The sequence below is a fragment of the Ictalurus furcatus genome, chromosome 25 (genome assembly GCF_023375685.1).
Source record: "Ictalurus furcatus strain D&B chromosome 25, Billie_1.0, whole genome shotgun sequence".
NCBI lineage: Eukaryota > Metazoa > Chordata > Actinopteri > Siluriformes > Ictaluridae > Ictalurus > Ictalurus furcatus.
This window is the reverse complement of record NC_071279.1, coordinates 6,320,073-6,337,401: the sequence shown is the minus strand read 5'-3', so window position 1 is coordinate 6,337,401 and position 17,329 is coordinate 6,320,073. Positions and strand designations below refer to the sequence as shown.

Sequence of the window (17,329 nt, the reverse complement as noted above, 5' to 3'; positions counted from 1 at the left end):
AACAGAATAAGAATATTGAATAAAAATATACAAACTAGTGTGAAGAGATAGGGGGCATGGTGGCTTAGTGGTTAGTGCGTTTCCCTCACATACAATTTACATTTTGTAGTAATTTTCACAATTTAAATGAGCAAAAAAAAAAACAGATCAGTTACATGGAAAAAGTAAGTACACTCCTACATTTATCACACCTTCAAATCCATAAAATTAGAATCAGGTGTTGAAGATTGGGTGCCAGTGATTAGAACCTGCTTAGGGAGTGCAGGTGGAACCGGTCTTATTTATTCTCTCTCATATCTAGAGTCTGGTGTTCCCTTTGCTATTGAGGTGTGTGGTGTCATCATGCCGAGATCTTTTTTTCCAAGATTTTTTGTTTGTTTGTTGTTGTTTTTTTGAAATGATTGTGGTTTGAAATGATTGAATTTTTTTTCCCTGTGGTATCGTTCAAGTATATCAGCTTTATTAATAGGCATTGTTTCAAAGATGATCAAATGTTTGCTTGTCCAAATATGTCAAAAAAGCCAACAATTTCCATGGGGTGTACTTATTTTTTCCACATGATTGTAAATAACAGTGAGGGTGAAAGAAAATATAATCAAATAAGTCTTGGTCATATTTACATAAGGTGAGGTTTTATACAACTTAACACTACTGTATAAATAAATAACGTGTTGATGTGTGAAATAGGGTATAGTCAGGTATAAGACTTACATAGTCCTATAAGTACAATTATGATGAATGAATATGGGCTTCACAGAAAGTGTTACCATAATTTCTTCTTCTTTTCATCCTGTTGCTATTTTTGTGGACACAAATGAAAGTATTTGTGTTAAACGAGGTGGAGCATTCACAAACAAGAGGTGTGGCATTTGAAATCTGCCATCACAGTTGCATTTTCCAACCCACTTTGTTCTAAAATTGAGCTTGTCAGTACTCTGTGCCAAAGATATAAATAGGCTACTTTACCCAGCTACTAACAAAATACAAATGATTCAGTTATATGACACAGTTGATGTGTTATTACGTACTGCACATCGTGTAATTAACACACACAACAGAATGTCTAACAAAATGAATTCATACTAGACTTCTCAAACGTAGGTATGTCATAATAAGTACAAGAAATGATCTAAACACTGAATATATCAACACTGAATTAGACTGTCACATAAGAGTGAACACCTACTAACGAACACAGGAAGACAGAATACATTTGTTGTGTGTTGGGACAGCCAGCTGGTCGTTTCCACCACAGAAAATATTCATATTGAATCCAGATTCATCATGTCATTAAACTGTCACTGCACTGAACAAACGGCACACTGTTTTTAAGAGATTTGTTTGCATGTTGCAGTAGCATGTCTGACCACACCTCTTGGTAAGATATTCCTTCAAATCCAAACGATTTTTAGAATTCTGTTGCTCTCCACCAGGTTACCACCTGCTCCAGAGTTCATGAAAATACCAATAATATGTCAGCCAAACTTACATGCACTGATGCCAATATTGTTTGCTTAAAGTGTCATGAAAATAGGAATTCATTCCGAGTTAGGTTTTCTTTGGCTCAGCATGAGCTGGAGTGTTTCAGTGTCTAGTGCTTTTTGCACCACACTCTACTCTAAAGGAAGCGATAAGGGCCAGTAGTTACATCAATAGGCTCAAGAGGGCACTACAACACAGCTTTGGTGCTAACGCTTTCCTTCCTCTTGTACTGTATGTATCAATAGGGTTCATGTAGGCCAGCAGAGTCTAGTTACTAGTAATAGTCTAGTTACTGCTAATTTACTAGACAGTCTTGATTCCTCATCTTGTAATCTAATGTGCAAATGTATTATTCACAGTCAGTCAGTTTATTAGTATCTTTTATTCATCAGCAGCTTGTAACCATAGATTTTGGTGTGGCTAAATGACATAACCTCAAACAAATATAAGCAGAGAGGCTATCAGAGTTGACTTATCCTATAGAGTACTATCTAGGGATTTTTAGAGTAACCCCATAATAGGAAATTGAGAGTGGAAAATAATATAATCATCCAGCATACAGCCTTTAGCAGCTTGTTTTGAATGATTATAAATCGTACATTTGTTCAACTGTGTTTGATACAGCAGGTGTGTTTCTCGTTGCCATGTCACAGTGAGTAAGGTGGATGCAGACATAATATAATTACCTAGGGTTCCCAGGTGTAAATAAATCTCCAGCACATGTTCATCTAAAAAAACACACAAAATACCTGAAACTATCCGGGGATTGAACAAAGGAGACTCAAGGTCACCATGGTGCACACAGATTTCTGATGTACGAACATTATCCACTCTATAATTCCCCTTGTGCTCTCCCAGTGTTTGCAATATGTTACGATAGAAATGGTTCTGTACATCACAGGCACACTTTCTGCATTTACACGTTGCCTTTGTTTGCAGAAATGTATTAGATTGAATTCTGGTTATTTGCTATAAAACACGCTGTCATTACATGTCTTGTCTGCTGCTCCACCTCAACTAAAAATGTTCATAGAGTGAGCATGGGGCAGCGTGATTCCTGGCACACTGGGCCTCATTTAGTGCTTGTTGCAGTTCCCATTTCTGACCACTAGGTGTAAATTCTGTTGAGCTAAATGGGACAGTGAGCACCCTAAAAGACAGCAAATCAATGGAACATCAGCTTATATCTGTCACTTAGCAATGTTTTTAGACCATTGTTCACTCAAAAGAGGTAATTATTGTTACAATAGTATTTAAATTTAAATGTACTGAGTTGTGAATGAGGATTTAACATTTGAAGATTAACATTTGTTGAATGGCTGATACACACACTATGGATGATCTGCTATTGCTTTAAATTTTTATTTATTTATTTTTAATCTAGTGGTGGTTTTGCTTTTATGATGATGACACAGGTAAGGTCCTATGCACAGTTTATAAACTTCACAAATATCTTTATCGAATACTTCAGAGAGGAAAACATATCTTCAAAACCAAAAGCAGGTCAGACAAATTCAGCTGTTTATTTGTGGTTGTACCCCACATCAGCAGGCAGAAACAGGAGGGAGTAAAATTAACCAGGGCAAAGCTAATATCCAAAGAGAGAGAGAGAGAGAGAGAGAGAGAGAGAGAGAAGTAGTCCCGACCCATTTTCACGCCTCAGAGCAGCCACTAATGGGCAGCTATAACCATCCCTGGGTCTTTGGAGACCTGCTGGAGAACGGTCTCTGGACTCTGCTTGCCTTGAGCTCACCAAGGAAAGCAGATAAGAGAGAGAGAGAGAGAAAGAGAGAGAGAGAGAGGAAGAGGTTGGGGGTGCAGGTTGTGGGGAGGGGGGCTACAGTGAGACTGCACACTACAAATTACTATCCATAGCAATGGCTTTTAATAATAATAATTAATAATTATAATAATAATGCCTTAGAGTTATATAGCACTTTTCTAGGCACTCAAAGCGCTTTACATTATATGGGGGGAAATCTCCTTAACCACCTTTTAAATATCTTCTAAAGCATTTTACAGATCAATTATATGTTCCTGTTTGAATCTCTACACCCGTTATCACACCTTTAACTGTGGTGTTGCGGGTTTCGCGCAGTGCCCGACAGAGTGAGAGAGGAGGAGGAATGGGGAATGGCAGATGAACGTTGTCGGACCTCAGCGTGTGTGCACACAGGTGACAGTGTCCTGCTAACGTTCCAATCAAAATGGCCACCAGGGCTTCCAGCTGCACAGCATGTGGTCTAAACTAATGAGCAATGACCTTCAGCGGCACTTGTGTGAAAGTGACAAGGGCAGGTTGCGACAAGCTGAGCGTTTTGATCCTCATTAAAACAAGACAGTTCAAATTCCAAGCAAATTAATCTGAGCTCAGAGTTTAGTTCAATCTGATCTGATCTCTTTAATGGTAATCTGGAGTGCTGACATTTAATTTGCTATGATTTTACAAAACTTGACTTCCTAATGAACATTATTGGGATATTTGACTAATACGTTTTGCACAACACTCCAGATTTGCTACTAATATTAAATAAAATCTGATTTATTTTAAATAATATAACCTTAGGATTTTTTTCTTTTTCTTGAATTACATAAAGTAAGTTGTCTGTGCTGGTTTGTTGGTTTGTTTAATGGACAGTTCAAGTGACTCTGTAATAGAGCTTCTGGGTGTGATATGTCACCCCAAGAGTAGTTTATCAACCATGCCTCTTTTTTAATGTCATGGTATACTCAGCCCTATTCTGTGAATCAGAGGCCAGATACAAATGCAAAACCTGATACAAAATGGTTGTGCATCTTCACACACAGCAGCTCTGTGCCATCTCCATGGCAACACTCATCCTGGCCCTGAACCCTTCTTCACTCAACAGCTTGGCTTCTAGGGCAAGACACCACACTACCTGACCCAAGTTGGAGATAGAGGCCAGAGCATGTAGACAGCCCCTACACGCACAGATAGAGATAATTAATTCCAGCATACAAATACAGAAATATATACAGGAAAATACATAAACACCTAAAGAGGCATACAACCTAACAAACATAGATACACCACGAAACGCAAACAGAGAGTCCAGACAGATATAGTCTAGTACACTGAGTCAGCTCAATACAGAAAATTCAGAAAATCACATAGTTCCAAGCGTACATAAACAGCCCAGTACAGATACTCCAGCACAGAGGTTAGGGCTGAATTACTTTAAAATGGTTTCAAATACCTATACAGTATAGTATAGGAGTGTATTTCAATACTAATTAACATATAATCACACACACAGTGAATATTAGCAATAATGCTATTGCTAACAAAAACCAGGGAAGGTGAACAGCAAACAAATTACAAGGAAGTAGCGTTGTAATTTTATCAAAATCCTTTATTGGTTCAGGGTTTTTACCTGTTTACCCATATTTATACAGGTTACTGAGGAAATCGATCATATCTTTTTCTTGTTTGAAGAAGAAAATTTTCTTCTTGTTTATCAGATTCTCTTATCTAGAGCCACATAGAAAACTTTCAGTTAACAAACAGTTTAAGGATCAGCATTCTAATGAATCTTCAATGATGCATAACCTGAATGAAAGCAAGTTTGTACAAGTGCTAGAGTGGTGTAGGTGATTACAAATATACAATTTCAACCTAAGGGCATAAACAGTACAAAAACAAGTCAGTAACAAAGACTTTTTGAACTTAAGTGCAAAAATAACGATCCAAATCAATAAAAAATTAAGAAGTAATTCAAAAGGGATTCAGTACAAAGTAAGCACAGAGAAAATAAGGCGTTTTCTTAGATACTGTCTGAAGATGTTAGTCTTTAGACATTTGCGGAAGGAATAGACACATGGGGCACTGTGGAGTGGAGACGGATGCTTGTTACACCACCGAGGTTCACTGAGATTTTGCACTGTTAGCATGTTCTGACCTCAGAGAAGGGCATGCCAGGACATGTTAAACCCCATATAACCCAATTAAGTCCAGTGGCTTCCTGTCCAATAAATACCATAAGAACACTACATGGGGTATAAAATAATGGCATTGCAGTACCTACATAATCAAGTGCCTGTTCGAAATATACAACATGTAATATCACTGTTCACTTTGGTTTTTATACCCAATAATAAAAATGTTATCTTATTGTTTTAAAAAGGATAATGTGCTCCGTGAATGATGTGCGATATTTAGAGCCCCTTTCCTACATCAGGAGACATATGGGGTCATTTGACCAGCAAGCTTAGAATATACAGACTTATGTGAGGTGATTAAAAGTAGAATGTGGAAATGTATTTATTTATTATATTTTCATTTTTATTTTTATCTTTAAAATCCAGCTGTGGTTCAGTTAAGCACTAAATATGGCCTAACATTGTAGTATAGATACACCGCAACAAATAGAGATGGATTTTTATTTTTTTTTTTTTTTTGGAAAAAATGAGTTAAAGCTATAAATTAAATATGACCTTTAGTATACAGTGAGGTCCAAAAGTCTGAGACCGCGAATGCTTCTGTTTGGCACTCATTACAAAGGATTTTGTCAGCAACAACTTAAGTGCAAAGTGTAATCTTTTCATAAATATTTACATAAATGTCAGAGTTTGTTAGTACGTGGTATGTCCCCTTTTTGACTTAATGACGGTGTGCACTCGAGCTGACACAGACTCCACAAGTTTGTGTAAAACCCAATGATCCATGTTAGATCAAATCCATCAGTGTGTCATCTGAACATGTGCTGCAAAGGGAAAGGATAAGACTCGGGGAAAATCTGACCTTTGTACAAAGGATTTACAGTGACACAAATTTGCTTAAATTTAAATAGTGACCTAGAAATTACGCAACATCCTGAATACTAAATAGCCAAGATGATGCACATTTCCTTTTTATTTATTTATTTATTTATTTATTTAGAATTGTCAAAATTCTAAAACTTTCTGTTTATTTGCAGTTTTTTTTTTCTCAGATTTTCAAGATAGTCTCAGACTCTTTGACCCCACTGTATGTCAATATGTGTAAGGAGGTCTACACCAAGACTTTTACTGTCCAAAAATGTGTAGCTCAATATCTCAAAATCACAGAATTGTCAGATAACCTTATAATTCAAGATCTTGAAATAATGCCAGTACATAGCTATAACTACATATATGGATTAATACACAGATATCGCCTAATATAGTTATGGAGATATGAGATCTCCCAAAAATGGAAGAATAAGGGGGGTGGGTGGCTTTTTATGGCTTGACAGTAGAAAGGGAGACAGATGGAGTGTTCTGTCTCTGGACAGACAATGACACAGAACAGCTTGTGACCCCTTGCGTCTGGTTCTGCATCCAGAAACAGAAATATAAAGACTGGCACACTCTTCATATGATTTCCATAGGTCTCACAGAGTTCATGGCCAGCAGCTAAAGTCCTCTGTACTGCCTTGGCCATGCTTCTCCTCAGTAGTGCTCCCCAGGCTTGTTTCATGTGAGCTGGTTAGCATTAATAATGCACACGACCTGCCTTCCTCCTCACACTGGGGGAACCGCTGTCATTCGATAGATACCAGTGGTACCTACACCCCTGTTCCAACCATGATTGGCATTCCCACAGAGGAAAGAAGGCTCTGGAAATACTTTGCTTTCATTCCATTGCTTGTGAGGAGAGCAGTCAATCCCTTCCTTTTGTAGAGAGGATTTCCTTCCACGGCTCAAGTGGTTATTTATTTGAAAGGCAGGGGGAACTGACAGAGGGATTCAGACTGAGATACCTTCATCTGCAGCTTTTTTCCCCCCATTTATATTTATATCATAGACTCTTACATTGTGCCCTAGTCTTATGTTGGATGTCCGTAAATAGTGCCATTCCAATATAAAGTACTTGGATTTATATGAGCAACTCCTTCTGCGGTGTTGGGATTGGTAAAAGCCAAGAAGTGAGAGAAAGCAAAAAGGCATGAAGGCTGTTCATTTAGAAGCAAATAATAGACCATTTGCATACATATCATCACTTCTATCCAGACTGCTTACAGATGCAGCTTATTTGCATAGCAATAGCTATGAATGTGGTTGGATTTGAGGTTTAGTTGCCAGATCTTAATGACTGTCTTGAAACTTTGAAGTGCACCATTTAGGAATGACAGGAAAATAACAAGTTTGTTTTTTTTTTTGTTCGTTTGTTTTTTTCATTTAAGATCAGAAATGTTTGGGAATCATGTTACTACACTATATGGCCAAAAGTATGTGGATACCTGACAATCAAACCTTTATGTGCATTAGTGCCCCTTTGCTGTTATAATAACCTCCACTCTTCTGTGAAGGCTTTCCACTAGTTTTTGGAATGTGTCTGTGTGGATTTGCCCATTTAGCCACAAGAGCATTAGTGAGTTCAGGAACTGATGTCAGGTGAGGAGGTCTGGGGCGCAGTCGACGTTTCAGTTCATCCCCAAGGTGTTCAGTGGGGTTGAGGTCAGGGCTCTGTGCAGGCCACTCGAGTTCTTCCAAACCAGCCTTGGTATATCATGTCTTCATTGACTTCGCTTTGTGCACAGGGGCACTGTCATGCTGGAACATGTTTGGATCCCTTAGTTCCAGTGAAGGGAATTCCTAGTGCTAGTGCGTACAAAGACTTTCTTGACAACTGCATGCTTCTACAGTACCTTTGTGACAATGATGACAATGATGATGAGGTCTCCACATACTTTTGGCAATATAGTGAGTATTGCCATTTGATGCTGACCACTGACTGGCATCTTTATATTTCTTATAGGCTACCAGTAATCCATATAAAAAATAACATCAGCAAGTTTTTTAAGGCCTTCCAACACTTAGTCAGGCCAAATCCGAAATTACTTTCTATTCTTGTATATAGTAGTCACTACATAAGGAATTACCTAATGGCTTTGTTGAACCTATGTAGTGCAATAAAATAATGGCATTTGAGATTCAGCCACAGAAAAACAGCTTCTAGTAGAGTTGTGGTTAAACTGTTTTAACACTGTTTGGACTCATACTGATGTAATATCACTGTAATATCAAACAATATCACTGTTTGGATAATTTAATCATAATAAAAAGTGAAAATAAAGTATTTTATAAATGAAATACAGTTATTTAACCAGTGCAATTAGGAAATGTGTGTTCAGATACACTTGGCATTTTCTCACCTTTTTAGTCATCTATTATTTTGCCAAGTGTGAATAAAAGGAAAATGAATGCTTTTAGTTTGTTTGCAAGGGGCACGGTGGTGTAGTGGTTAGCACATTTGCACCTCCATGGTTAGGGGTTCAATTCCCACCTCTGCCCTGTGTGCGCGGAGTTTGCATGTTCTCCTCTGGGTACTCTGGTTTCCTCCCCCGCCCAAAGACATGCGTTGTAGGCTGAATGGCTTTTCCAGATTGTTCGTAGTGTTTGAATGCGTGTGCGATTGTGCCATGCAATGGGCTGGCCCCCCGTCCAGGGTGTCCCCCCCCCCTCGTCCCCCGAGTTATAGGCTCTAGGCTCCCCACGACCCTGTATAGGATAAGCAGTATGGAAAATGGATGGATGATTTGTTTGCTATTTGGCTTATCTAATTAAACTAACCAATAAGGAAAAAGCACATTTGCTGTGGGAAGTGTTGTGTTGAGCAGGGATGGGAATGTAACTATAAAACTCTTATTAGTTGGTCAGAAAGATAGTGAAGGAAAATGTAAACAGTCCTTTGGCTACAGAAATCATGGAACTCAACCGAATACAGAGGACATGGTGCCAGTACTGAATACATGGCTAATTATCAATAACAAGTTTAAAAAAAATTGTACAGTTTCCAAAACATTTTTTTCTATTTGTTCCAGATATCCAAAACACATCATATTTCTGTAGCATTCCAGCTTGTTTTTTTGCTCAGTCTGTGGCTTGTTCTCTAGTTAACAGTTTGCATCTAAAGAAAAATCTCTCTACAACCCAAAATACACAGCATGTCTTTCAGATCATGTTCTCACTGTACTCGAACTGTGCTAGGGTCCTCTTGAAAGCAAACAGAGGCCACCAAGGGGACTGGTTATTTTAGTCCACACTTGACATTTTTGCCTATAATAAGTATGTAAAAATTAAAAGTATTTGAACAGCAAAATTCTGGATACGGTGTACTACTGTATATGTGGGAGTTTTCGTGACTTTGCTAGTACGATCCCAGGAGGAAAAAAAGGCATTGAATTAATTTGCAGTTCAGTGTAGTGTGGAAATGCCTCTTTTCACTCACTGGTAGCTTAGAATTAGGACAGATGTTGAAGAAGGTCATCTTCCTCCCAAAGTATTTTAGGCGATCTGAAGAATTGGATCTGAGGCTGGTTAGTTGACAGATGACAAGTCTTTTGAGGGAAGACATATTTAACATCCCCTACTCAAGAGGGAGTGGAAACTAGACTGTGTCACGCTTTCATCGCTTGAGATCACTTTAGGTGAGCCAGTTAATTTGGTTCATCCTGTCCAGAACACAACACCCTGCAGACTGCTGCCTCAGCGCTGGGGCTTTTTACCCATAGGCTGCTATTTAACAGCTGCTGTTTCAGGTTAGAGTTTTTCATTACTTTGTGTAATCATGAACTAAATGTTCATTACACTGTAGGAATACAGTAAGAACGTGCAAACATATCAATCATAGAAACCTGTCAAAATCGAAATGCTTTGGCTTGAGACTTTATTCAAGGAAGTAAAGCCAAGCCCCACTCTGAGCGTTCTGTAAATATGAAACAGGTGGCTGGTCTGCTTTGTGTTTACCCAATGACTACATGGATACGTAGGCTAGCTACCAACTTACCACGGATTCAGATTGATTAATTGTTTGAGTGTTTTCCTTAAAGCACCCTGGCTTATGAGAATGAAGTGTTTTCATTCTGGTCATTATTCAGTTCTCGAAGTTAAATATAAACAGGAGTATTTGTGGTTCTTGTGACTCATAAATGCGCAACACAGTTATGCCTTCAGGTGAGATCAGTTTACACATGTGTATTTCTGTTTGCATTATTGATGATTTTGAAGCTGATTGCTACCTCACCAGTATTGACTTAGCCTATTGAGCATGGAAATCTTTTGAGTATAGTAAATAGAAGGAACTGTGCAAGGAAAAATAGGGAATTAAAGTCTAAAACTGTTTTGGAAATTAAAAGAAAAAAAAAAAAGACAGTTATGTATTGAAGGAGTGACGGTGTGACACTCAGTTTGTACCATGCCGGCTTTTATAACATAGATCATGACTTCTTTCCCACATTTGTCTCCAACATGGCTATGAACCTTTCACCTTCCCCTTGAGTTTTAAGTACCTCTGCTGTCACACATGCACCCCAGGCGATAAAGAGGTGGCATGCACGCACGTACACACAGATACACGCACACACAAAGCCTGCCATGGACAGCCAAGCCTGCAGGTGACTCAGCTTACCGTCAAACACAGTTGGGCATCCTGGCAGTCGGTCGCTTCGCTCTGTTCCTTCTCCACACACAGACACATGCTAAGGAGTATAAGGGGTATAAGCAGTGAGGTAACATTTTTAATCCGAGCGTCTTTGTGCCCAGGCCGGCAGGGGGACAGCAGATGTCCCTCACCTAAGTAGGTCGCGCTTTGTGCGGGACGTCTGTGTGGCAGCTATCTACAGCCATCTGGATGCTCCCTGTCACTGTCAGCTGTGTGAAAATCTGATTTCCTTGAGCAATAAAGGGACCTGTGAGGATGAGAGAGCACAAATTATGTACGTTACAATGCTTTCATAAGGCATTGTACATATTGTGAAAATTTCGATAAATTTTTTTTTTTATACTGTAGCAATGTGTATAATCCATTATGTAAGGAATAAAACACAATAGGCCATGCTGTTATAGAAAACCGATCCACATTGGGGTGGCGCGATACAGCCCGCATTATGAATTGTTTTCCTGTTATAGCTTACCCCGGAGAGTTTAATTCCTCTTGTATCACAGTGATTTGCAAACAATTGCAATTTGTAATCATTTCTTAATTAACTACACGTCACCCTTTTTAACCATTTATACTTACAGCTATTTAACTGAATGTTCATAAGGCACGTTCGTTCCTGTAATGTCATAGCAGCAGTCGCTCCATCACCAGTCGTTCCATTTTTTTTCTCTTTCTTTAAGTTAATAATAAAATGCGATAAAAATGCAGTTTGTCAGGTTACTGAGAAACTGGAAAGCGCAAAGTCCTGAAGACTCACCTGTGGTGAAAAACTTTCTGACTGTTGCAACGTGCTGACATTTGAGACTCCTTCCTTAACTTTACATAGAAGTCTCCTAACAGAAACTTTAACAATGATTTTTCTTAATCCATTTATTACTAGGCTTAGACTATGTTCACCATACAAGTCCCTGTGAATAAGCTGTCACTATAGAAAAGATAACTATAGCAGCACTGCCAGCTGCACAGCCTATCACAAATTTACATATTAACATGCTCATTCTAATACATTATTGTAGTTTATTATCCATAGTAACAGCCCGTGCACTGGGAATCATGTGGCAGACGCTCTACATAAACAGACTGGGGGAAATATCATATAAATGTGTGTAATTGTTGACACGGTGAAGTTTTCTGTGAGATGTCTACTTAGCATTTTTGGAAAAAAGTCTCAGGTGTCAGCACTGTGACAGTCCGAGGTAAAGTTGTTTAAGTTCTCCAACACACTGTAGGAAAGTCTTCCGGATGGAGGGTTTTTGCGGTTTCTACATTTTTTAAATGAATTTTACAAAAGAGACAAAAGGTAGGCTGGAGAGTGTAAAGTGATAACAGGAATAATGTTTTCTCAAACGTTCCACAACATTAAATGTAACTGGAATGAAAGTTCTTTAATCAATAATAAAAATAGTAATCATTGGCAATGATTACTTTTTCCACAGAAGCCATGAATGATCACTTCGTGGGTGTCATGTTATTGATAAATAATCAACATGGTTCGTGTCGGGCCGTATCAGACCACCCCGTTGTTGATCATTTTTCCTATAACATCATGCTTTGTCATGTTTTATTCCTTACAAAACTTAAGTAAGGTATAAGTAGTGTTCAAAACACATCACCAGTGGTAAAGAAACTTCAGATAGCACTCTGTGTCCATCCTTAGGTGTTGAATGGTTGCCATTGCTTCTGTTTATTATTGAGCACATGAACAATATTAATAACTATATAATAACAATAATTACAATTACAATTATTAATAACTGTGTAGATTGTGGCTTGATAAAATCGTGATGAATAAAATGCTGTGGGTTTAATAAATAAAACTTTTTGGATTCAAAGCGCTACTTGGAACACACAAATTCATGTTGGAAGTTATTACAGTATTCAATAATCTGTACTCAAAAGTGATACGGATAAAGTTTATGTGGTGATGCTTGTAAAATATAATACAATCTGTATTAAAGATGACTAAGTGGTTAAGAACAGATAGGTCAGAGCTCAGCGTGTCTACATTTAAATAACGTGCACTGTGTGCAGACGAGGTTTATTTGGCATTGGTGATTTGACGTATCATGAAAAATACGTATATACACTAGCATTGTTAATAAACACGGTTATAAAATGTATCATGAATAATTATAACGATGTGTATAATGGCGAAATGAATGTATGTTATGGATGTATTCATATGTAATTATAGAATAGTGTAATTTTGAAAGTATTTTTATACAGACTCAGTGCATGTTATAAGATTGACTGTGTATGAGATAATGCAACCATGTAAAGATCTTAGAAAGCTCAAGGCCTTTTTTAGACGAAGTTTCAAAGATAATTAAGCACAGTAGTGACTCCACTTTTGTCTCAAATTTCAACTGAAGCATCCTTAAACATTTGCTGATGCTGATGATATTCTCAAAAAGCAAAGGAACAGTGAGTGTGCTTCACAGTCTCTGCCTCTGACATATTTAATTCGTCTTTGGTGCTTTTCTTTAATTACAATGCTCCCAGAAGACTGAGCAGGGTAGTTAACTAGTTGAATAAGCATTAACGCAATTATTGGGTCAGAATGAATACAATTTCGTCATGTTTAATCATTAGGGGAGTCTATGCCTGGGAGAAAAAACATATTCTGCAAAAGTGAATTTGGAGAACTGGCACCGGATGGAGAGATATAGTGACACAGCTATCGTTTTATTTCAATTCAGTTTGATTTCTCTTGCCCTCTCAGTGCTCTTCAGCTGCATCGTTGATACTCGCAGAGCCCACGCTCCTTTCATGCTGTGTAACTATTAAACTGTTAAATCACCCAAACGATGCTGTTAAACACCATTTATAAACCTTTTATCGTTTTACTTCATGCTGTGGTTAGCTCTCTGGGGATGGTTAAAAAGCACTCAGGGGGAGTTCATCTGAGTTAAAGATGTAGGTATCGCACTGTATGCATTAGGTTATAGAGAGCAAGTGTAATCACCTACAGGAAATGAATAGTGTCTTATAGGCTCAAATCTTGTTCTGGTTATTTCCTCAGCTTCAAATCGAGCTGGACCAGGAATACCAGGACAAGTTCCGACGACTCCCAGTGGAGATCCAAGAGTTTGTACAGGAAAGCGCTAAAGGCAAGCTAAGTAACGAATGGGACCCGAGCTGCCTTAGCACCTCATCCACCGCCGAGAACCTGGACCACAAAGCAGGCCAATCAGAGGAGGACGCAGATGAGGACTCTGCAGAGAAGGTGTTCGACACTCCTCTCTGATCTACACGCTGGGTTTCACATCAGCATATGTAAAGATTTTGTAACATCTATCTTCCTAGTGTTGTTTCTTCTTTGTGTTTGATCATTTGCACCAATCTGTGGGATTTTCTGACCTTAGTAACAAAGTTCTCTTTGCCATTCATTCTTTATGCAGATAGTGCTTTATAGTACTAAGGTAAGATGTGTTTGACAGAATGTTGACATAACATACTTGAACAACAGCTAGAAGACTTCTGGTTTCTTCATGACATTAGGTTTTTAATTTGTACATCAGTCATGGTAAACTGACAAATTTGATTATGCTGCTGTTTGGGTTTAGTTAAACACTAGGGATTATGTCTATATTTTCATTAATTGTGAACCAAGCCTGGGCAATTATTTGCAAGGCGAACTATGAAAATCATTTCAGAGTAAGGCTGTATAAATTGCTTTAAACAGTAGAGGCTTTGAGATCTCTGTCCCATATTCACCACGGCACTACAATATCTGCTACTGTTTCTTTTCAATTAGCACAAATTACCCACAAGCCTGTTTTACACACACAAAAAAAGATGAATATTTTATTGATTTTTTTTTCTTTTATCTTTTTATACCTATAAATAGAATCATGAACGCTACATGTTAGTGTAACCTGAGGAATGTGGGGTCAGTCGCATGTTTTTGTACACTTGTAAATGTTACTTATATAGCACAGGGATTGGAAAAAAAACAAAAACAAAAAGCATACTCTTAAATGTAAATATTAACATTTTGTTATCTAAGAAAGAACAGAAAGACAGTTATGTTAATGTGACCACAGTGGTAGAAGTGTACGAAGATTTTTAAAAATAATTTTTTGCACCTTGGCCTTAGCGATAGAGTGCACTAAGTTTATGTTTTGTTTGAGTTAATAATTCCTACAAGAGCAACGTAGATATGCTAGGTACATGATGCTGTCGTGTCTGTGTCAGAGATATACTGTTCATTAGTTCTCTATTGTACTTTAATTTTTAATGACGAGTCAAGGACTTTGGTTTAGTTTCAATTTTCAATGTGTGACCAAGTGAGTATATTAACTTTAATATACATTAGGAAAACTATAGGGGGAAAAAATGTAAATGCTCAGAAAGCACAAAGATCATTGTTAAATGGTAGCGTGAGTAGGTTATGATTGTCTTAACTTATAGTGCTTTGGGAAACTCAGCCCAGATCACCTTTGCAAGCATGGACAATTTTGGAAGAAAAAAAAACTGCCCCTTTTGTTGTAAAATGTTTGTGCCAAACAAACAAACAAACAAACAAACAAACAAACAAAATCACTATATTCCTGTATGTATGTCACTAGATGATCTGATTACATTTTTCTGATGTCTTACAAGTACTTTTGTTAAATGTTACTTGGCACTGAATGTTATTATTGCTTAAATTGTAATCTGGTCTATAATCACTGTTTTAATGTAATACTGTAGCAATTATTTCAAAACACATATATGCTGTAAAAGGCAAATTACATGCCCATATCTCTTCAATACCACAGAACAATCTCCTGTACAATACACAATACATCTCAGTATGGGGTGATCACTGAGAGTTCTTTAAGTGAGCAAGGAGAGTATGCCATATTTACACGGATATTATTACTATTTAAACACAAAATATTGTTATTATTATTATTATTATTATTATTATTATTATTTGACAACACTGAAGTAATCAGTCGGATTTCATGAGAAATTCAAATGAACAAGGTTGACCTGCTTGGATTTTGTTCAAAAGGTACAAACGCTAACCTTATCCTTAACCCTAAGCTTAACCTTAGTATCTTGTCATACAGTATGTCTTGAGTTACACATTTTGTTATGGATCTGCAAGTGTATGATGTAACTGATGGCAATTATGTACTGATGTAAATGTCCTTACAGTAGTCAATTTTACAATTCATTTTCATCCGTAAAGATTATTAGGCAAAATTCGTATCATCACTATAACTAATGTTGCATTTATACAGTTTCTTTATAGTAGGTAATACCACAAAAAAAAATTCAACAAGTGTATCAGTGCTTGGATTCCCAAAACAATATTTCAGATGCTCTGTAGTGTCTGATTACTGATTGTTTTATTGGCCCAGTGGAATAATGCTCACTATAGACTACTGTACAATACAGTTCTAGCTTGTCGTGCAACAAACAAATTTTAAAGTTTGAAACATTTAATCGACTTGAAATGACTTAATGAGTGTACAGTAATGTTGTTTTTTTGTTGTTTTTTTTACGGTTGAGGGATTATTGCCATGATGTGAGTCCTGTGCCTTTCTATACGCTTGCCTTGTTGAATGTGTGAAATGCATCGTGAAAAGTCATTATAAGGACTATGTGTTGTTGTATGTCTGTATGTCAACTGCTAAATAGATTATGTGCACTTTTTAGTACCATAACACTACTGAGTAAACTTTGTGACTAGCAGTATTTCAGAGGAACGTTCTATAAATAATGTGCTGCACTTTTGTTTTCTTTATGCTGCCTATTTCTCGTCTAAGTTAAAAGGAAAATTAGAGTATAGGGGAAATGCTTGTAAATAAAATAAATGTCGGTTCTATATGTAAACTTACAGCTTTGTGTTGTGCTTGCTGGTCATTTATAATGTCTAATTCCCAAAACATTTAACTTTTTGAATTGAACTTGGATTAAACAGCTTCAACTATAATGGCTGCATTAGTGAGAATATGTCTGGAGGACTGTGATCAGGCAGTTCTGCTTGGCTGCTCAGTCCTATCAGCTGTAAATCTGTGAATGAGGTGAGCCTGAACTAATCCCTTTGTTTGGGAATCAGATATATACACCAGGTTTTTATATAAAAGGTTCTGGAGCTGTACCAGCTGACCTTGATATGATGTCAGAGAAGCTGAAATGGGACTTCCTCTTAGCAGTAAATCATACGGTCGTATTTCAGATTGCTCTGTCAGTGTTAAAGTGGGAAAAGCTAATCGTGTGTGGCCTGTAAATATCCTTCATGGCTCATTGCTTTTACTCTCGAGTGTTGATCAACTTTGCAAAGTTTAATTTTGGGGGGCAATTTGATTGCATGGCTCACTTTCAGGTTTTATATATATATATATATATATATATATATATATATATATATATATATATATATATATATATATATAGTATCTCACAAAAGTGAGTACACCCCTCACA

At 37.4% G+C, this 17,329-nt stretch overlaps 1 protein-coding gene across 6 annotated transcripts in view; it reads left to right on the top strand.

Moving 5' to 3' along the window:
* The window catches only part of LOC128600874 (1-phosphatidylinositol 4,5-bisphosphate phosphodiesterase beta-1), a 112,292-nt gene extending 95,094 nt beyond the window's left edge, over positions 1-17,198 (top strand). For 4 of the 6 annotated variants that reach the window (XM_053613602.1, XM_053613600.1, XM_053613599.1 and 1 more), the window contains one exon: positions 13,929-17,198. In XM_053613602.1, coding sequence (XP_053469577.1) covers positions 13,929-14,153 — 225 coding nt within the window. In that variant the 3' untranslated portion in view covers positions 14,154-17,198. Of the gene's footprint in view, positions 1-5; positions 8,590-13,928 lie in introns of those variants that run through there. The other 2 variants (XR_008384616.1, XM_053613603.1) reach the window with 2 other exon arrangements.
* Positions 17,199-17,329: the final 131 nt, after the last annotated feature.